A 23,409-nucleotide genomic window follows, 5' to 3' on the forward strand; every position below is an offset into this window, starting at 1 on the left:
GCTAGTTATTCCAAACATTTCCACAGTTGGCGATAATTATACTTATTGGTAAATTTTATTCAACATAACTACATTAGAATGCGCTGTAAAAACAAATAAACGGCCAATCCTTTTTCGGATAAGCAGCCCCAAACATGAACTCTTAACTGTCGTCAACGTTGCTGCGTTCGTTAGTCTTATTAATAAAAACCACTTGTTTCATGTAATCTTATATATACCTTTAGATCGGATTGTCCGATTTTACTCGTTCTTTTTTTATTGCATTATTGGTTCCAAGTGGCGTTAGAGTCAAGTTATTCTTCTTTTTCTTAATTGGAGCGATAACTACTTACGCGATTTGGTCGAGTTTAACAAAGCGTGCCAGTTGTTTCTTTCTCGTGCTAACCGACGCCAGTTGACTGCACCAAGTGAAGCCAATTCCTTCTCCACTTGATCTTTCCAACTCAGAGGAGACCTTCCTCATCCTCTACCACCGTCTTCGTATAGCTCATACAGCTCATTCATTACAAAGGTTTAAAAATCTTCCGTAAAATCTTTCTCGCAAACACTCATCGGGTATTGTCATCGTGCAAGCCTCTGCGCCATACTTTAGCACGGAGATGAGAGAGCCTTGTTGAGTGTTAGTTTTGTTCGTCGATGTCAAATCCATAAAAAGATAGTGAGTTTCGATTCTCCTTTCTTATTGTTCTTTAGCCGAGCTATCGCTATTCTCACCTCGTCATAATCGGGTAGCGAAACGACAGTTCTTTCGCAATGATTGGATGTCTCTCTGAATGTTAAACACCAGATCGCTGCCTTTGTTCCTATTGGCCAGCATCTCAAGTTCTTCGTACTTACGTATCTCGCCCTCTCGTTTCTTCATTCGCGGCAGCATGACGTTCTTCGTCGTACCAAGTGTTTTTTCGGTCTCGCTGAAATCCAATTTCTGCTTTGACGAGAGTATGTAAAGAATGGGAAATGCTGCTCCATTGCTCCTGCATACCAGAGCCAAGTTATTACTACACTCTTTTAGCTTTTATGGCCCGACTATCATCATTTTCGAAACATAACCTTTTGCAAAATATTTATCCACTAGAAAGCTCTGGGGCCAAGTTATTACTAATAATCTTATTCATGGTCCAAGACGGCGTATATTCGTTGTGTGTATTTTAAATGTTACAAAAAGTGCTTTTTGCAATATCTTCAAACAAAAATTTGCAAACTTCTCTAAGAATAGTGTTTTACACACAACACAAAGGTCTAAAGAAAGTTAACCATAGTTAAAGATTGTATTTCTGTGAAAATTCTTCAAAACATTAATACGTTTCGCTTTGAAAATTAAAAACTCTGTGAAATGGATTCAAAGTGATAGATCTTATGGTAATTTCGACCGACTTGATTCATATGTGAAGTCCATAAAATACGTTTGCAAGGATGTTACAGAAGATAGGGCTATCACAACTCCTAATGCCAACAAAGGAGTAAGCAACATTCAATGAAGCTTCACAATATCAGATAGGAAGATATATCAGTAGCAACAAGATCGTTTGGAGAATCTTTTCACTCTCTATACATAAGCGTAATCTCTCTGTGGCCCATTTATGTATGCACCTTGAAAACGGACAACGGCAACAGTGATTCATTTGCAAAACCGTACAAGCCTCGTTATAAAAATTGAGAAATTTTTTATGCAGAAAATGACGTTACTGAGGCGTATAATTTATTTATTGTACATATATATATTAATTGTCTTGCCATAAGTTCTGTGACAAAATTTACAATGCAAATTTTATGATTACATTACATAAGTGTGGTAAAAGTGCAAGTGAGATTTACGAATCTCTGAAAAAACGTAATGTTTGAGAATATTCGTTTACTGCAAGATCAATCGTTTTTCCCAAACGTCTGCAGTGATAGGCAGAAAACGAAGTGATCGTCCTCGCGAGATTCGAACCAGTGCATGGTTCACAGAAAATTGGAGAGTCTCAAACAATCTTTGGTTCGAGCAGCGATGTCAAAGTCCATGGAAGCCGTGTATGCTGCAATAGATGAATGGCCTAATCGTTTGAAGGCATGTGTAAAAGCAAATGGTGACCATTTCGAATGAAAATTCAATTTTTGTTTTTTTGTTTAATATTTCTTATCTATAACGGACTTAACTTGTAACAGATCTTTTGGCAGGACTAAGTGCACTTAGAGTTTATTTAAACCAGTCAAGTTTCACTGTTTTTCCAAAAAAGACCGATTTTATTCTCAAATCCTGGATCACCCCAATTTTCGCTAAAAAAATGAAGCTAAAAAAAGTTTCGTAAAAATTATAACAATCATCCAATTAAGGTAGTAGTCTGGTAATTTACACGTTTTCTGAGGCCATGTTTGGGACATTTTTTGGAAGGGAAAATAAAATTCAATCGGTTTGATTTTCTGATATGTTATTAAAGGTATCAGAAGGTGTACAAAAAAAATTTTTTTGTTTGGTTTTAATGTTTTGATACTATTTTTGTACACTGCAGCAAGAGGCAAAAAAAAAGAGGTACAGTGGCTGGCCGGCGTGATTTCGTCACTTGTGGTCATCTGAAACAGAAAAAACAAATTGCTTATTAATCAGTGTGCTTAGCATTCTGGCGGGTAGTAAGTTCAAATGATTTTCACAAAAAATAACAAAATGGCGGACTTCGTAAGAAAATTGCCTTTTCTTTAATTGGAAATCGGACTAAAAAAAGGAAAGTTAGGGACGAAATAAATTAAATCTACTACCCGCCAGAACTATTGATGTGTAGAAAAACATATCTAAATTTCAGCTCAATCCGTTAGATAGAAATTTTGTTTTCACGACGGCCATCCGGAAAAAAGTTGTTTTGAGAAAAACGCGTTTAAAGTTTTAGCGGCTTAGCGCGCGCAAGTACGAGCCGCTCTCATGTATGAGCTATAATTTCTTCAATATTTCGAATTTCGGTCTAAAATTTGTACAGTATATTACTAATATATCGCACTTTCAAAATATGTAAAAAACCGAAATTCGAAATTTTCAAATTAAGTTACCAGACTACTACCTTAACACATAATACATAGTAAGATTAGTTAATTATTTTCTAATACAACGACAATTTTTTAAACAATAGTGATACATTTCGATCCAATGTGCCGATCTACATATTTGCAGCGGGAATAAACAGGTAAAGCAAAGGCGAGCAAAAATGTGTTGACGTCGCCACTACGCCCAGCAATATTGCTTTTGCATTTCTATTCCTTTCATTGAGTTTTGTTTTTTAGGATTACTTTCCATTTGTCATTGGATTACTTTCCAATGTGTACGGTGATTTATTATTGTGTTGCTACAAACAAGCCCACTTCAACACATTGAGATGCAGTCAGGTTGATTATAAGGTAAACGTGAAATAATTTTTTTTTTGAGAAACGAACCGAGACTTACAGTACTTGCTTTTGAATATTCTTTCTCCTCAACACAATATTATTTTTAAGGTGCATTTTTTCACTTCGCCTTTGATTTTGTATTTACATGGCTCAAAATCACCAAGGTTGCGAATTTCAAAATCGGTTTTATGACAAAAAAATTGCAAGCTATAATGATGACTATTAGTTTATACTGTTGCTTAATTTGTATATTTTTAAACGTTTTCAGGGCAGCGCACAGAATTCTTTATTTTTTTAGTAATATTGCTTAGTAGTAAATATCTTGTAGAAAACCATCATTTCGGGAACGTTTTCTTAAGTTTCATAAAATCCGCAAAAACCAAACAAAGCGCAGAATTTGAGCTTTGTTTAAAAACATGGGTATATAATGTATCTATATTGAATAAGCAATAATGAAATCAATACATTCAAAATTTTCTACAAGCAAAATACGTCAAAAAATTTAAGAAATTTCAAAATATCTAAAACTCTTATAATCGAATTAACGTAATATGTACAGAACAAAAGTTCTCTAATTCAATAAATCTATATATAATATTCAATACCTCCATTTATGCGTATTTTATTGAAATATTGTAATGTTCCCGAAAATGATCAACCGTTCCCGGAATGACAAAAATGTTCTCGAAATGATGATATTGATATAATTAGGTAGAAATAAGGAAATATTTAAATTATAAACAACGATTAAAATAAATAAGTTACTTATTTATTTCTTTTTTTACAAAACTTATTATATTCCGATAACATCAATATCATTATCAAAATAATAATATTCTTGACTTTTTTCTTTTTTTAGCGTTGGTGTTGGAATAATACTGATTACTTGCTCAAAATCAATACATAATATATCCTTAGATTCCAGCTTAAATTTTCTAATATTGTTACGCACAGATCTCAAAAAGGGTACATCGTCATCGACACATGTCTGGCAGGTAGCAACATATCTGAAGCAAATATTTGGCTTCTCAGTAAGAACTTTAACAAGCAAGAATTTCCCAGGGGATACGAGATTTGGATGTATATTTTCTTTGCAATAAGACGTATTTGCTTCAACATCAATCTGTTTAACTTTAATCTGCTGACGACGAGATATTGTCTCTAAATCTTCATTGTCCGAGGAAGATGACCAGTATTCAGATTTATAAATATTTACTCTATTTTTAAATCTCAAATCGTTATCTGTGATCATGGGCTCTTCGTCAACAGGAGATTCAATTGCAGGCATAAAAACTTTCTCAGGTTCAGCTACACTCATATTACAAAGGCTAGAAAGCCTCGATAGTTTTAGCTCTTTATGAAAATGTTCGTATCGATATAATTGTATTAAAACGTCTAGTCCTTTTTGCCAGTACACTTTAGTGATGTCCATTATACCTGGAATAGCATCCAGAGACTTTGGAACACGGTTATTCTCCTCAATCACGTTGTCTTCGGGGATTACGTTTACTTCGATAGCAGCATTTTTGAACAAATCGGCGAATTCTGAGGCTATTCTAACATCATTACCCATCAAGACATGTATGTTAGCTGTTCTTTTTAGGTATCCTCCTACACCATCCATTGGGCCTTTACCATGACCAGCCTCGCCTTTTTTTTCTATAATATTCTCTCTCCTTAGCCCGTTTAATTTCTTTCTGCTCTTCAGTCATCTAATCAAAAAACTTTCTTCTTCTAGCATTAACTTTTTACCTTTGGTTATTTGCGCTGCACTATCCTTTTTAAGCCTTTTTTGAGATTTTTTTTTATTTTTTTCTTTATCAGGAGTTTCCATTATGCTGTTATTATAAAGAAAAAAAATTTTAAAATAAATTTATTAAAAAATTTAAAATTATTCGCCCTTAGAAATAATAATCATCATTCCGAGAACGCAACAGTCATTTCGGGAACGTGTCATCATGTCCGGGAACGTTTCCGAAATGACCGTTCACGAAATGACGATTTCAAATAAGTGCGCACTTTGATTAGACGGCGGCCATCTTTAATGCGATCTGGGTTTGCCAATAGGAAAATATGTGAGTTTACTTTGTTATTTTGTGTCGTAAAAAAGAATTTCATCAATAATTAAATGTAATAATTGCGTTCACGAATTGACGGATTATTGATGTACGCTCTACGAATAATGAATTGAATGGTACTTACCAAAGGGCAGTTTCGCAAAGGGCAGTAATGTGCAACTGGAATACTGATCTTGAGATATGATGTATATCACCTCTTACTGTCAATCTCCCAACTTGAATCCTTCGAGCGGTGAAACTGTTAACCCTAACCAGAGACTGGGTACCTCACAAAGTGGGAAACCCCAGTGGAAGGAAAGGGAACAAAAGAAGTGGGTGATCTGGCTCTCCTAGAGGGGACTGGTCCTAAGGCTGACAACCTTATACCAGTATTTATTGTCGCGAATCCACAACAACAGCCTCGGATAACTGATACAATCAAAAGATACCGACCCAAGCAACGAATTAAGGACTATGATTTACGTTTTGCTACTTGGAATATACGAACAATGCTACAAGCCGGCAAGATGTCCGAAATAGCGGATGAGTGTATGAAATATAATATTGACTTAGCAGCTCTACAAGAGATACGCTTTGCGGATCATGGTGAGATAAGAAAGAAAGCCTATTCAATTTTCTTCAGTGGTCCAAACAAACGAGGACAGCTAGGTGTGGGCTTTTACATTGACAAAAAACTTAGAGAAAGTATAATGGCTTTCGAGCCAATTAGTGAAAGACTCTGCCTCATGAGACTCAAAGGAAGATTTCAGAACATAACAGTTGTAGCCGCGTATGCGCCTACCGATGTCGCAGACGATTTTGCAAAAGACTCCTTCTATGCAGAACTGGAATATGTGATGTCAAAATCATGTAAATATGACATAAAAATTCTCCTCGGAGATTTAAATGCAAAGGTGGGAAACACCAATATTAGCAAAGACGTTGGGGGAAAGCACTCTCTACACGACGAATCGAACGATAATGGTGCACGACTAATAAATTTTTGTCTAAGCAGCGGGCTGTGGATAAGCAGCGTTTCTTTTCCACACAAGAAAATTCATAAGCAAACCTGGGAAATGCCCGGAAGGAGAGGATCGAACCAGATAGATCATGTATTGATGGATAAAAGACACGCAACCTCGGTCATTGACGTCAGATCGTTTAGAGGCGCAAACTGTGACTCTGACCACTACATGGTGATTGCCAGGATAAGGCAAAAAATTTCAAACATAGGCAACGATCGCAGGTTCAAGAAAGTAAAATGGAGTACTGAGCGAATTTCAGCGGATGAGAAAGAGCGTCGTGCATACCAAGAAATCATAAAGAGTAATCTAATCGTAACTAAGGAAGACTCAGCAGAAACAATCTGGGCTAAAGTAAAAAATGCGGTTATTGGAGCAGCTAAAGAGAAAATAGGCACAAAAAGATGCACCACAAATGAGTGGTTCGATGCAGAGTGTAAAGCAGCTATTGAAACAAAAAACGAAGCGCGAAGAAAATATTTAAACAAACGAACAAGACAAAACCTACTTGAATATAACGAAAAAAGGCAAGCCGCAAAGAAAATTATAAAACAAAGGAAAAAACAGGACATCAACAGCAAAGTTCAGCGTATCGAGAATGATTTCAGTCAAGGAAATGTAAGAAATATGTACAGCGCAATTAGAAGCCAAACAAAGACATATCAGCCACGAACAAATTTGTGCAAAAACAAGGAAGGTGAAATAATAACAGAAAGAGAAAAAATTTTGAATAGATGGCAAGAATACTTTAGTGATCTTCTGAATATAGAACATGCAACAGACTACGGTCCACACTGTATAGATGAGACATAATTTACAGCAGAAAACTTCATAGAAGCACCGGGTCGTAACGAAGTGGTAGAAAGTCTGAAAAAGTTAAAAAATAATAAAAGCAGCGGAAGTGACCAAATAAATGCAGAACTTCTAAAATACGGCGGTGAAGTACTCAATAACATGATAACAGAACTGATACGCAAAATTTGGGAAACCGAACATCTACCGGAAGAATGGAACAATAGCCTTATAGTACCATTACATAAAAAAGGCGACAAAACAAATTGTAATAATTATCGAGGCATATCTCTCCTCAACACTGGTTATAAAGTCTTTACAAATATACTCAACAAAAGGTTGAGCGTATATGCTGAGGAAATTTTGGATGACTACCAGTGCGGTTTTCGCCAGGGTAGATCCACAACAGACCAATGTTTCACACTAATGCAAATTCTTGAGAAACACAGAGGGTTCGAACTAAATCTGCACTGTCTGTTCATTGACTTTAAGCAAGCTTTCGACAGCATCAATAGAAACTGTCTGAACGACATAATGCTTAAACAAGGTATACCGGTAAAAATTATAAAACTAATTCAGATGACACTATCAAACACTAATGCCAAGGTTATGATAAATGGAGATGTTACCAACGAATTCAGCATTTCATCAGGTGTAAAACAAGGCGATTCACTATCAGCGACAATTTTTAATTTATTACTACATGAGGTAGTATGCAAACTGAAATGTGGCAATTCGATTTTTAATTGCAGCTCGCAAGTGTTAGCTTATGCCGATGACATTGTCGTGATTGCACAGAATGAACATGAGCTTAAGAAAATTTATATGCGATTGAAAAACACAGCTTTAGAAGTGGGTCTACGGGTAAACATAGATAAAACGAAATATATGCACTTCGCAAAGAAACCGAGTGAAGATGCACACATTGAAATAGATGGTGAATGCATACAGAAGGTCGACAAATTTAAATACTTAGGTTTTTTCATCAGCAGTAATTCTGACACTTCCGTGGCAATAAATGACCGAGTAAGTGCGGCAAATAAAGCATTCTTTGCTCACATAAAATTATTCAAGTCCCGATTGCTATCAAGAGATCAAAAGATAGCAATGTATAAAGCGCTTATAAGACCCATACTAACATACAGCAGTGAGGTATGGGTACTTAAAACAAAAGACATGGACCAAATACTAAGGTTTGAAAGAAAGATACTGCGAACAATATATGGTCCTTCCCGGCGAGATGACGGAACGTATCGGATAAGATACAATCATGAGCTAGACACATTGATACGTAATGGAAACGCAATACGCTTTATAAAAAGTCAACGAATCAGATGGCTGGGGCACATGTACCGAATGCCCAAATGGAGAGCTGCCAATATAGCGTTCCATAGACAACCAATTGGACGGAGATGTCGAGGGAGACCAAACAAACGCTGGGTAGATGAGGTCACAGCCGACCTGCAGAAAATGGGTATCACAAACTGGAAAGGAGTAGTAGAGAATCGATCGGAGTGGAGAACCGTAGTTGTGGAAGCAATGGTCTGCACAAGACTGTAATGCTAATGATGATGATGATGATGGTACTTACCATTTAGATTTATTTTATTTGACGATAAATACTCTGACAGCCCGCTTTGTTATTGTTTTCTTCCTCGACTGACGTGACTGACGTTAGACACCGAATGGCTGCATTCACTTAAAATTATTTTTGATCTATTATCGATACGTTCACTGAAATGACTTGTGCGGTATCGGACAAACTATATTGGATATTTTTATAGTTAAAAATAAATAATCTTTTAGTATCCTTTCTAAAACTAAATTTTGTATAAAAAATACGATGTATTAAGTAATGAAATGGGTAACTTACCTCAAATTTTTATATTAAATTTTGGACTTGTTGCTGAAAATTGTTCGTTAGGACGCGTTCCCGAAATGATTATCCATGCATGTATATTGATTTTATTTAAAATTTTTATTAATTAGTTATATTGTTTGATGTACACACAAAACAGGTTAGTTGAAGTAATTTATTAATTTTTTTTTCTCAAATAAGTCAAGATTTAACACATTAAATTGCTAGCAAAGCCAATTCTGCACCTTGGTGATTTTGAGCCACATACACTTTGATCAAAAAGTTCCCGGTTCTGTTTTTCTTTTTGTTAGGTTGCCGCAGCTTTGATGAACATGCCTACCATTACTTGAAATTTTAAAAAGTTACGCCGCCTTGAGTAAATCAACCTCTGCATGTGTTTTCGATTTTTTACAGATTCTCTAGAAGTAACTAATGAACTCAATACATTTTTTTCATATATTGGAGAAGTTCGCTCGTTATATATCAATTTGAATGTAGACCTCTAGAAGGTTTAAACTATGTCATGATACCATTCTTCAAGGAAGGAAGTTTGAAAATGAAGTTTAATGTAGAGCTTTGACATAACATACTTATTTAAGCAAGATTAATTTCTTTAGTATCATGCCACTCATGAACTGAAGAGTTTGGTTCTTTTTTATATTTATAAGGCAATTGATGAAAAACGTCTTTTGTTTTTTTTTTTTGTTGTGGTTACAAAAAATTATAGCAACAATATGCATACGAAATTCGATATTACATTTTGTAATAAGCAATAACTGGCCAAAGCGTCTATGAACACAGGCTTTTTTCTGTAAAATTATTGCATAATTAATAATATTTAAGAAAATTTTTAATAGAATTATATACTTATACAAACCTGTTTTCTTTGCAGGCGACTATTTTGTTTAGTTTTTACTTTTACGCTTCTACTTACATTCATAAAAATAATTATTGATAACACAGGGTTTTATTAAAAAAAGTGTGGTTATAATATAGGGTTACTTTATAATCTCAGATTTCGGGAGAGAAATTTTGTATGGGTAACCTCGTTCTTTAATTACGGTTTGGGAGTTAAGCACGAAAAAGTAGATAATCTACTTATATGTGAACGTATTATTAGCAGCTAAATGAAATTAATGCATTTTAATTTTTGTGGGATAGATAAAGCAAACAAAGAAATACCATTTCATGATTCTGGCTTTATGCGGCATAAGTTGTGCAACAATAAATAAATATTTGTAGCAAAAAGCTCCAGCTGGTTTTGACCAGAAGACAGTTTGTGAGTAATCAAATATTAAGTATTTCAACAAGGCAGATTTGTAAACTAAATGAAATGAAAGAAAAAAAATTAAATGTGGGCATTCATGTCGATCATGATACTTCAAACTGAAAAAAACCGTAAGCATGTAAAAAAAATAATAAACAAAAATAAATTTAAAGGAAAATGGTATAAAGGATATTTTTATTGTTTTGCTTATACAGACGGCTTATATTTATTTAAACAACTTCAACTAATTTTTATGTTTTTGCATGTCTTTTGACAAAGTATCCACTCTTTTATAGATTTTGCCAACCTAAGCTTGCATTTGTAAGGCTTGTTCGTTTTGAAATTCGAATTTCTACGAGCTTCTCACGACTTTGTTTGTTAAGTATGCGTTCAACTCCACGTATCCATATACATATGCATGTACGTAAATTTATACTTTGTGTTCAATGTTTCATATTAATTATTACTTCCAAAAGAAATCTTGGTGCTATAACGAAATTTTACAAATCAATAAAGGATTCTTAGCACGACAAAAAACAAAATTAAAAATTTCATCGTTGTTCAAAAATAACGAAACAAACAATATGTGAATTGTGCAGTTTGCTTCGTTTTCTACACGCTTCACTTCTCAGGCACTGTTTACTCCGTAAAGCAATTCTAGTTTATTCGCAGTCTGTAAGATGGATTTTTAAAACATAAAGATATACTCCTTGGCTTCCAAACACTTTTTCTTGATAACACCTCGAGTCCTGACGATAATACTAAACAAAATAAAAAGAAATTCACACTTTTATAATGAAGACCAAAAAGGAGGTTTTGGGGAAAATCAGATGGCAAATTTTTGGTATACAAAAATTTGCAAAATAAAGTCCGAGGCAAGGCCAACTAGCAACTCTTCCCGAAGATGCAATATCATTTGCATTATTTTGTCTATTCAGAACATATTTAAGGAGTAGGATTCACAACGGCGGCTGAATGGGGCGCCTTATCTTTATGTCTTTATAAACTTCCCACAGTGGAAATAATTACGCTGGAAACAAGCAATGGATTAAATTATAGTTGTTTTTTAATTTTCATGCGATTTGTTCCATTGTGATCCGGATTTGATTTATTTTCATAACAAAAAATGTTTTTTATTTTATTTTATTATTAATTTTTTTAGAACAAAGAACGCGTTTTCATTTCATTTTAGTGTATATATTCTGTTATACGCCTGAATATATATGTCACTTTTTATGTTTTTTCAGTTTTTAGTGTTGTAAGAAAACCCATAAATATAAATAAACACTGGAATGAGCCGCTCTGAGCCACTTTTGTAAAACGATTTATCTTTTGTCTCAAAATAGGCCTCAGTTTCAGCGATAACCTCTTCATTCGAGCAAAATTTCTTACCAGCGCGTATTTTTTTAAGATCTGCAAACGGCCAGTACTCACTGGGAGCCAAATCATCCATGATCGATGTGGAAGCAGTTCAAAGTTTAATTCATGTAGTTTTGCCACTGTTTTGATTGGCTTGTGCGTTATCTTGTTTTTGGTCAACAGTGAGCAAACGAGGTACCCACTTTGAACAAAGTTTCCTCATAGTCAAATGCTCATGCAATATAAAGCCAACACGTTCTTTTGACATCTTTACGATGTCAGCTAACTCTCGCAAGATTTTGTGGATTTTTTTGATGTTTTCTGGTGTTACCGTCTCATTTGGACGTCCACTGCGTTGCGCATCATCGGTGACTCTACAACCACGTTTGAAGTCAGCAAACCATCGTTTTATTGTTGCTTCTCATGGAGCATCCCCATAACACTTTTCAAGTCATTGCTTCGCTTGAACGGTATTTTTTTCTATCAAGAATCAGTGTAAAATTAAAATACGAAACTATTTTTGGTCCATTGTTTTGAAAATAACAAATGTAGTGTCACTCTTAGCACAATAACTCACGAACTAATGAATAGAATACCATGAAATTTTAACACTTCAAGCACTTCCACATCATCGTTGAGGATCTCATCGGATAACTCTTCATCCGGAAGTTGAACATTGTAAAACAGACAACTGTTGTGCAAAGCTGTACACACATTAATAATTTGTGTTGCTTTTTTTGGAGAATAGTGGAGAGCTCTTGCCTGCAAAAAATATCTAAATCGGTTTTTCAAGACTCCAATTGTTCTCTCAATGGTACTTCTCGCTTTAGCATGTTGTTTGTTGTATGCCCTTTGTGGAGACCCTTCCTCAGAGTTTATGAACGCCGTCATTAAATAAGGTTTTAGAGCGTATCCAGCATCACCTGAGACAGACAAAAATTATTAAAAACGGAATTTCAATTGGTGTTTATTACATACCGAGGAGCCAAGTATTGCGACGGCCATTGAGATGTTGCTCCTCTCCCAGCAAAGTACGCCGGATATTTGTTAGTAAATACATAATTGTCATGAGTATTCACCTACAAACAAGCTCTATAGTTTCGCGCGTCGCGTTTAATCCGTAAGTAAGGTATAGGCAAAACAACCTCCTTCATCATTCTGAGTCTTTTGGTAATATGTATGTATATTTTTGTCTATACAACTACCATATACCTCGATTCCTGTATGCTGTTGCATACAGCCGTTATTTGAATAAAGTTGTACCAATATTGTGCACAGTAATACTAGCGGGCATAAAAGTATTAATTATATTTTATTTATATAGTAGATATAAACATTCACATGTGTATGTATGCCTGAATGAAAGCACAACGGAATGGTTTCTATTAAGCGAAATAAACTTTCATATCAGCTCAGGTAACGAAAAGGTAGAAATACTGTATTACAGAAGCTTGTTTAGAACGAATCGTACATTTTCACGAATCCTTTTTTTGTCGTAACCCCGTCAGAGAATGGCTGGATTTCGACCCGGAAGCTACTCCATTAGAAGTAACGCTTTTATACATTTTAATTGATATCAAAAGACATGCTGATCTCTACCACAAGTTTAACGAAATTGTGCATATCGATAGCTTTTATATTCTGTAATTTTGAAATAAGCAATTAAATATGACTGTTTCACTATTTTCAGATTACCAGATTACAACAATAACAAACAGCGAGGTAAAGGCTGCAAACATACTTCTACCCAAAAATGTGCATAAAACAAATAGCATGCGTGGATGTGAAAAAGATACGGAGTTAAAACGTACATATACGTATATAACTTTATCAAAAGCAATCGGATTTTTCTCTTTAAAGATTACTGTACAAATTGTTGAAGAACTTTTATTAAAGCATTGTAAACTAATATGTATGTACATGCTAAAAACTTATCTCTACGGAATGGGATATAAAGCTGACAAATAATAAATAAATGTTGGTACATACACAGTGATTATGTGTCTAGTAATCATTAGGCATAATAAAACAATTGTTTAAGAAAGCTTTTGTGTTTCAATATAAAAATACAATCTCACCGATGACAGCAATACTTCTAACAATGAGCTGAGACCAGTTCATATTTCGGAATTTGATCGGTAACACTGCAACTGCAACATTTAGTGACCTGAAAGAATTTTAAAGGCTGACCAAAAAAGAAGTTGCTGTGGGTTTTGAATGTTGTTTTTGCTCCACGAAGTCAAAAAATATATACATATGTTATATGCATCCATGCATGCATGAAAATAAGACAAATCATTAAAAGAAAAACGTTTTAGTTGCAGTGTCGAATGATTAAACGTTTTTTTCATTTTATTAAAATATACATATGTATATAAATACATATATGCGTAAAAATTAGAAAAACAGATTTTGAATATTCAAAATCATATAAGAAAAAATTCGTATATAGAACAGCGCGTTTTTTGTGGGCTCCTACGCTTTTTTAATGATGTTAAGTGGCGAATCGAATGTACCGTCATTTGGAAGCAAAAAGACGCTACAAAAAAATAACAACCTTGATTTAAATCCAAACAAAAAAATTAAAACCTTACATGAGTTATTTCTGGAAATACTAGATGCAGCGTTATCATGTGCTATAGTGGCACCTTGCGTAATCGCATATTGGCGCGGAACCTGGGAACTAATGGGAGTCTTATTGTTCCCACGAAGTATGCCACTCTCCGCGTTAATGTCTTTTTTAATCGGCGGTTTTGGGCACTTTATCTTCACAATTACGCAATCTTATTTTCGAAGCTACATCAACCCTGATAAGCGCCGATTAACCTATTATGTAATATCACGCAGTTACACAGCTATATTTGGCATAGTATGTGTGAATATGTGGCGAGGTTCTTGGATACTTTGCGATTGGCTCACCAGCGCAGACTCACTAATAATAATTGCCGCTGTTACACTGATATGTATGATGTTTTTGGTTGCAACACGCACGGTTCGAAATCTGAGTGCTGCCCCTTATGCAGTTGCAATGGATCATAAAAGTGACTATTTCGATGTCGACACCATGTTTAAAATACCGGTGAGTTCGTAAAATTTGTCAGATTTTATCACTATGTTATATTTTGTTGGTATATGTACATACCTACCAGTCCAGTTGTATATTCAAATAAGTCTTTAATTCCTCAGTCAGAATTAAATAGGAATTTTATATATGGAAGATGTGATGGAGGTGGAACTTTTCTCCTTAAATTATAAAAACTCGTTAGAAATAATATTTTTTTTTTGGTTTTTTGGTTTCATCGCAATTACTCACATATTATTTGTATATTTTAATCCTAATTCCATTCTTCCATTTGTGGAACAACATCAAGACGCACGCCACAAAAACGAGGAGGAGCTCGGCCAAACACACAAAATTCCGATTAACCTATATACATAAGCGCAAATATATTATATAAAGATGGTAGAACTTGGTCCCAGAACTTTTTGACTATTGTAAAAAATGTATTTGAATTTTAACGTAAGAAAATTCTTAAGAATTCGTGTCAGAAGTGAGATTGTTGAATAAAGTCCCAAGAACAGAATCGTGAGCGAACTAAAAGCTCATCAGCTTAAGAAATAATTGGAACAGTGTGGATTGTTAACTACTGGAAATAAGGCAAAGTTACAAGTACGGCTGCGCGAGAGGGGCGCCCATGTAGACGAAGATGTGTTTCAGACAGAAGCTGAGCAATTGCCGGAAAATGGAAGAGAAGATAGAACCTACAGGACCTTTATCAGGCATAGACATGAGAGTGACTATGGCTGCATTGTCGCAGATGTCTTCGCAGTCTTTGCAAATGGAATCGAAAATGTCCCAAATGTCATCGGAAATATCGGCGCAAATATCAGCGGAATGTCACAAATGTCAGTCGAGTTGTCGTCAAAGATAAATATGCAGCAACAACAAATCACTGGAGTACTGCAGACAAAGTTGCCGCATTGCCTGTCTCACTCAAGGGTTCCACAGCCGAAGTACTGCAGACAGCTCCAGAAGTCGGTCGGGGGAACTATGAAAGTCTGCTGGCAGCAATAGAAAGACGTTACGGGAGTACCCATAGGCAACAAATAAGGCAAATGAGGGCTTGAAGGAATACGGTTGGATTGAACGATTGGCACATTTGGCGTATGCAAAAGAAACAGCAGACTTCGTTGAGAAGATGAAAGGTTAGGCAGTAATAAGCGGTATATGAGATCCGAACCCAAAACAGGAAGCATACTCAACACCGAAGGGAGCGTAAGTTGAAACAGTGCCATTTGCACTGACACTGCACAGGAAGCAGCAGCTCTCTTGAGTAAGCCAGTGCTTAAAGTATATCGGGTTGATGTTAAAAAGCCTTCCTCGATGGATGAAAGTAAAAAGGGAGCCGTTTTCTGGAACGAAGAAGCTCGTATTTAAAGTATTACAACTGCGGTAAAACCAGACATATAGCCCTCAATTGCAGTATACCACGCAGCCAACCGAAGAAAAGCAACAACTTGATGATAAGAGGAATCGTAAATGGTCGATCCTAAAAAGTCAAAAGCTAAGAAATTGCTGGAGAAATACGGCTACCTATTCAACAGCGATTTTGGAAAGTCTGCTATCGTGAAACATCTAATAGATACAGGAGATCCAAATCCAATTCGCCAAGTTCCACTTCGACACCAAGTTCCACACTCTCAATACTTTATCCGGTGCAAAATAGTTTTCCACACTTAATTTAAAAAGTGGTTACTGGGACGTGGAAATTGAGAATAGTGGTCGTGAGAAGACAGCCTTCAGCATAGGAGATCGGTTTTGGCAGTTTTCTGTGATGCCTTTTCGATTATGTAACGCACCAGTAGCCTTTGAGCGCCTGATGGAGCATGTGCTGAGGGGACTCCACTGGAAAATGTGTTTGGTCTATCTAGATGACATCATCATCATGGGTAAAAATTTATCGACCATATGAAAAATTTGGAAGAAGTCCTTCGGCGCATCGCATCAAAGTAGAAGTCAAGTATCTTGGGCATAAAGTGACAACCGAGGGCATCAAGATTGACGAGGAGAAAATAAAAGCAGTAAAGATTGGAAATGACAAGCAATGTGCACGAAGTGCGAAGTTTCCTCGGACTGTGTAATTTTGTTCCAGGATTCGCAAAAGTTATTAAGAAGAATTGCGCGTTTGTGTGGCACAAAGAACAGGAGGAAGCGTTCCAGCAATTGAAAGAGCTTCTTTGTACTGCGCCTACGTTGGTCGTGTGAGAAAAGATGGTTGTGTGATGTCCAGTAATTTTTAGCATAGATTATTACCCCACCAGGTCTAGTTGTGTTTGAAGCGTATTTAATGCAGTTGAAACTCTTAATGAAAAAACCATAAACTCGGGGCTACACTTATCTGCTATCAATTCTAACTCATCGAAATTATACAATATAACAACCCTTGAATGTTAATATATAAACCTTTTAGTGAATTTGATTGCCAATCTTTTTTTAGAATTAAATTTTTTTATGTATACGGGGCATTGTCGGTCAAGTGTTAAATGGTTTTCGTCCAGATCCAGCTTTAATTTTTCATTTGCTCTGGTACAATTTGTTTTATTTATTTATTTATTTATTAAGCCAATGAAGATAATAGATTTTTATATTATAAGGTTAATAGGTTATAAAAAGAAGAAAGTACAATTAAACTATTTATAATAAATATTCAAAGACTTTAATAGGATAAAAAATCTATCTCAACAAATTTAGAGATTTTATTAAACTCAATCAAGGTTCTAGAAATAGGAGCATTCCGAACATAAAGGGATTTTGAAAGACCAACATAGAAGAACTCCGGCCTACGCAGAACTCTGGCCGGAATATGAAGAAAATCTTCTCAAGAAGCACCGGACAGTCAACAGCACCACGGATTAAGTCGAAAATGAAAGATAAAGATAGGATTATTCTCCACCTTTGCAACGATTTTAAGTTGATCAATAATATGTAGGGATGGATCCGAAAAGCGTAAATTACGCACGCGAAATATAAGAATACTTTCCGGATTCGTTTAATTCTAGCAGCACGGCACGAATAATACGGAGTCCAAATTAAAGATGCATACTCCAGTTTGGAACGCACAAACGCCGTATACAAAAGCTTCAGCGTATGAGAGCGGAGAAATCGGAATCATAACGCCTAACAAAAGCAAGCACGGCGTAAGATTTGGCAATAATTAAATTTATATGCCTAGAAAAGTAAGCATCGAATCAAATATCACACCCAAGTGACAGGGGTGTTCTCGATATGTGATCAGAGGAAGCACTATTTATATACCTTTTTGTCGGAACTTTTGACATTCGCTTATTCTGTGATTTTCCACACACGCGCAAACTTCTTTGTTTCTACAGTCAGAGGCCGTATGATTACTTTTGAGAAGGTTTCAAAATCATATTCAATTATAGCATTGAAAAACTGAGTATTTTCTCTTTCCATTTCATATTCTTTAACATTTTCTACAACTGTATTTTGTTTTCTAATTTTTTCTATAAGTTCATCATTCTCATGTTTAAATTTCATATTTCTAATTACAAATCTAGGATATGGCGCTTGGAACTTTTACTTCATCATTCTTTCTACTGTTTTTTTATTTTTTCCCTTCCTTCACTTTAAATAAGTAGTACACCATTTTTTTACTTATTATGTTAGTAATTTTTAAATTTTTTGAATCTGTTTTCTTATTTAATTCTTCTTGGGTTTCCACCTTTTTTCTTATTTTTCGGTTTAATTAGCAGAGGAATCTTCTTTCTCATTTCGGGTATTACTTTAGTAATATTTGATCAAACATTGCCTTTTAAAACTTCTGCGAAGGATTTGTGGACCTTTTGTTCTATCGTCTAATTATTATTGCCAATTTTTTTAGCTCTTCTTATATTTCCCCCCCCCATCCTTTTTATTATTGTCAAGTGCTTCACTTCCTTTTCAGTTTGCTCTTTGATATTTTCAACTGCTGTGCAATGTTGTTTTATGTCATTTACGCTCATTTTACTAGCGTGCTCAGCCCTATCCATAGCTTTCAGTCGTTCAGAAAATTTTGTTTCTATTGGCACAAGTAATTGGTTGATCTCATATTCATTATTTGCCAGTGACGACTTTCTTTTCTGTATTCTATCTTTTGTATTCTCTCAAATGACTTCCATTTTTTTTTAACTGTGTCCTGCATATCTCTCAATACTGAGCCGACGTTATGAATATATGTACATATATATCACACTCTTGATATATAAATTTTACCGTATGTGATTTGTAAAGATCATAATTATTTCAAGCGGGATGTATGGGGCAAGCAAATATAAAGAGCCATAGCGAAATGGTCTCTTTACTCAAATAGAGTAAAAAGTTTATCAAGGATCGGGTCCTCATTTAAGAACAAGAAACTTTTAGCTTACGGTGCACTGCAGTGAGACCTACACCCCCTACAGAGAAACACATACTTTCAACAATTCCATTTCAAATGACATTATATAAATTCGAGTCAAAGTTAGCGTTCAGCCAAGTCTCAACAAAAATTGCTGAACAAGTATTTGTAGAGGAGCGAATCCAAACTTAGAGCACTTAGTTTTCAATGTTGTTTCTCTTCAACTCAGCATTCTTGTTGGGTGTATTTCTTTTCATTTCGGTTTGATGTTGTATTCACATTCCACCTGTTGCCATGTTAAAAAAAAGCCAGGTTAAAAACGCGTGACATTTTTTAACCTTAAAGCTTTAAACTAAACTTACTAAACATATGTATATACATATGTATGTATACTATGTATACCAGGTATACAATGTATAAGTATATGTATATGGGGAAAGATTGAATACAACAGCATGCTACCGAGGAGAACTCATCTGTGTGACCACCCCAATCTAATTAAGAACGCATTTTGCTGATAATACCGACGGATCTTCCATTTCAATTTAAACGAATTAAGTTCCAAGTCAAATTATAATACTTTACAGTGACAATAAATAAAGCTCAAAGGCAAATACTTAAGGCGGTCCATGTTTCACACATGGACAATTACTTTTAGTTCTATCCCGTGTAACAGATAAGGAAAGTTTATATGTTTTGGCCTCTGATGGAAAAACTGCAAATGTTGTATACACTGAAATTTAATAAAAAAAAATTTATGAAAAGTAACAAAACAATTTCTACCATAGTACTAGATTTTGACAATTTTACAAAAGTCTTTACTTGAATCCATAGAATAATGATATGAAGCTCAGTTTAATCGATCCGAATACGAATTTACTCAATTGGTTAAATAACAAAAATATCATATTTTATATTTATTCGGCAATTTGTGTGTGTAGATTTGATGAAGGGCACAAAAGTCATAAAAAACTTATAAAATTATTCACCACCATCATGCTATCGTATGACACGCCTCCGTGCCGCTTAGACGCATCCATCCAGCATGAATGACTGTTCGAACACTTAGCCAGCGTTATAGTAAACTTTTTCTCATTCTCATTTATAACTCCTTCTATCCAGCATTAATAATTACCATTCTAATACTTAACCAGTGCAAGAAAACATTTTCCCCCCAATTTACGCTTATTAACGACTTCCATCTAGTATTAGTATTTACCATTACCAACTTTGTATTAGTAGCATTATTAAATTATTCTTGTAATCTTTGTTATGACAAACAACTTTAAATAGCAAGTATAGATTTTTTTTATACTGTTGGACGAAATAAGTATGAAACGGGGATCGGTAAACTGCAGGTGATCCACACCTAGGAAACTCACAGGAGAATGATCCGATGATAAGTCTGTGTGAGTATCAATTGTAACTATATTTCTGGGAAGTCTTCTAGTGATATCGATATCAATTAGGTCAAGAACTTTTCTGGGATCCGTTGGCCAGTATGTAGGCTTACCCGGAGAAGTCAAGTATGTTGTTCGAGTTTATGATTGCTTTGTACAGTTGTCTGCCTTTGCTGTTAGCTATTCGGGAGCCCCAGTAAGGATGTTTAGCATTGTAGTCTCCAGGTGCCAGAAATCGACCCCACGAGAGCTCATAAGTTTTAGGCATATCCGCATTCAGAAATATCCGAAATATAAAAGAATTAAGTGAATGCGATCCCCTCTCGTTTTGGAAGGTAAATTTAAAGGTTTTACGTACAATATTTTGAAATAAATGGTTATATTCTTAGGCGGCTGCCGTACCATTCGGCTACGTGTGCGTGACTACCATTCGGAATTCAGAGAGAACGTAGGTTCGAATGTCGTTGAAACACCAAAATGAAGAAAAAGTCGGTCGCCCCTCGGCAGGCAATGGCAAACCTCCGAGTGTTTTTCTGCCTTAAAGAAATTCCTCACAAAAAATATTTGCCGTTCGGAGTCGGCCTGAAATTTTAGGTCCCTCCATTTGTGGAACAACATCAAGATGCACGCCACAAATAGAAAGAAGAGCTCGGCCAAACACCCAAAAAGGGTGTACGCGTAAATTATATGTATATACATATATATATTAGACGAATGCAGACACTATGATGCCTATCAAAGAGGATACTCAACAAGACTGAACAAATTATTTCTAACCGATGTACGCACCTCAAACTTATATTTCTATAAAAAATTATGAAATTTTTAATGGGAAACATATGCCAGAAGCATAAATGTAAATACTTTAAAATTTTGAGTTAATGGGTTAAATTAATTAGCCTTAGGATTCCTATTTTTTCATAAATAAATTAAAGCAGAAAAAAGTTTCACACTGATTTCCCAACATTTTCATTTTCACACATTCATGTTTTTGCCATAAAAGAGACGATATATTTTGGTTAAATGTTACGTTTTCTTAATTTTAATCATTCGCAAAAACATACTGTAACAAAAATATTTTTTTCAGGTTCTGATTGTATATTTTTTTGTAAAAGTTAAAAAATTAAAATCAACGCTCTCATATTAATGCGTATGTACTTATACATGCTTATGCATACACAAATGAGTATAACATACATATATTATTTTTGCAATGATATTTTGAAAAATATATTTCTATAATACAAATATGTATGTATATTCTGGACTATTTTGCCGGAATGGCTTCCAGCAAACCATTGCGAAGTTGACATCGCGCGGTCATTTCCCGAATAACCAAGTGTGGCTTGCTATACGAATGCCATGATCACAAACAATTTAAATTACTTCATTTTGACAGAATATTGGAGCTTACAGAAAAAAAAGTTTCCTGATTCTTCACAGGATCGATTGGAGTTATTTCCCTGTTACAGCAATAAGCTTTTGTCGCTCCCATCCATCGAGCTGGAATAAAAAACAATCGCTTTAAATTATGGATATCTTTTAACCTTTTCATTTCCCAATGGCTTGGCATAATAACTTCTAAGTAGCCAGAGAAAATATTGAACGACGTACTTAATTCCACGACGTACACATATCCCCGGGAATAAAACACTAAATAACAGAAAAAGGCAGACAATGGCAAACCTCCGAATGTATTTCTGTCAAGAAAGAGTTCATAATAAAAAGCCATATGCTGTTAGAGGCAACATAAAACTGTAGATTCCTCCATTTGTAAGAAAACATGAAGACGCACACCAAAAATAGGAGGAAAAGCTCGGGTGTAAGCTCCAATTACACAGGCCTGCAAAATCTCGCTTTTTTACAGCTTTTAAAACCGCTATGAGTGTTTCCTGAAGGTTTTTTTTATGCTGAAAACGAATATGACCTTGAAAATGCTCCAGCACGTCAGGATTTTTGGCAATTTGAGGTTAAATTGTCAAAAAATGCAGATTTTGGCCATTTTTTAAATTTTTTTTTGAGCAAGGTAAAGTTTTTTTTTTAATTTTCCACAACGGCATCGCAAAGTACTACTCTTTAGCTTTAAGGTCCTTTTTTACAAATATTTTTACGATTGTTAAGCGTTGTCGTGATTTTTCAGCCTTTGTGGTTGCAGGTTGACCTTGCAAAACAGTAGAGGCTGGATGGGTTACTATTTTCGGATTGTCAAAAGGTTCCCACACCGATCCCGATCATGGCGCTGCTCGTTCGAGGCTTGTTTCCTTTCAGTTGTAACCATTTTCACATCAGGCGGATGTGAGTACCTTCCACACCTCTGCCTGTATTCGATTACAGTTTCCATCTGGGTTCACAGTTTTCCTTCAGACGTTTATTTTACTAGCCGACATGTTGGGCATTTGAGCGAAATTGTTTATACATCACTCAGACTCAGGCGCCATGGGTTCGTCAGACCCATAGTTCCTATGTAGCGATGTCCTTGCGGTGGTTTACTAGAGTCCACGGGGTTGCAATATCCGTCATCCCTCTATTGAGGATGCCCTTGCGGACTTTCAATAATGTGTCGAGAGAAGCTATTTTAAGAGGTTTATATTTAACAAATACAGAACCCGCTGTTTATTCGTGGATAAATAACCTCTTAGGTTATAGAATAATAAGAGCGTAATGGTACGAAGCTAAACTCAATCAATAAGTGTGGTGTTCTGATAAAACGGATATAATACTCTTCGCTAGAAAGTACAAGATCCCGAAGCTGATCGGCGTAAAACTAGCTCTGAAAGACAACGAAGTACCTGGGTGTAATTTTGAATAGCAAACTATCATAGAAGTACATTATACCTATAATATTAGAGAGGAAGAAAAAGGCCAGTGCGCACTATATCCATGTAAAAGGATGCTAGGAGTTA

General features: G+C 35.3%; 1 protein-coding gene across 3 annotated transcripts in view; it reads left to right on the forward strand.

Annotated features, from left to right (window-relative positions):
• LOC128863638 (uncharacterized) overlaps positions 1-23,409 on the forward strand; it is a 62,750-nt gene that overhangs the window by 32,306 nt on the left and 7,035 nt on the right. For 2 of the 3 annotated variants that reach the window (XM_054102890.1, XM_054102888.1), the window contains exon 2: positions 13,400-14,788. In XM_054102890.1, coding sequence (XP_053958865.1) covers positions 14,198-14,788 — 591 coding nt within the window. In that variant the 5' untranslated portion in view covers positions 13,400-14,197. Of the gene's footprint in view, positions 1-13,168; positions 13,258-13,399; positions 14,789-23,409 lie in introns of those variants that run through there. The other variant, XM_054102889.1, reaches the window with a different exon arrangement.

The sequence above is a fragment of the Anastrepha ludens genome, chromosome 5 (genome assembly GCF_028408465.1).
Source record: "Anastrepha ludens isolate Willacy chromosome 5, idAnaLude1.1, whole genome shotgun sequence".
NCBI lineage: Eukaryota > Metazoa > Arthropoda > Insecta > Diptera > Tephritidae > Anastrepha > Anastrepha ludens.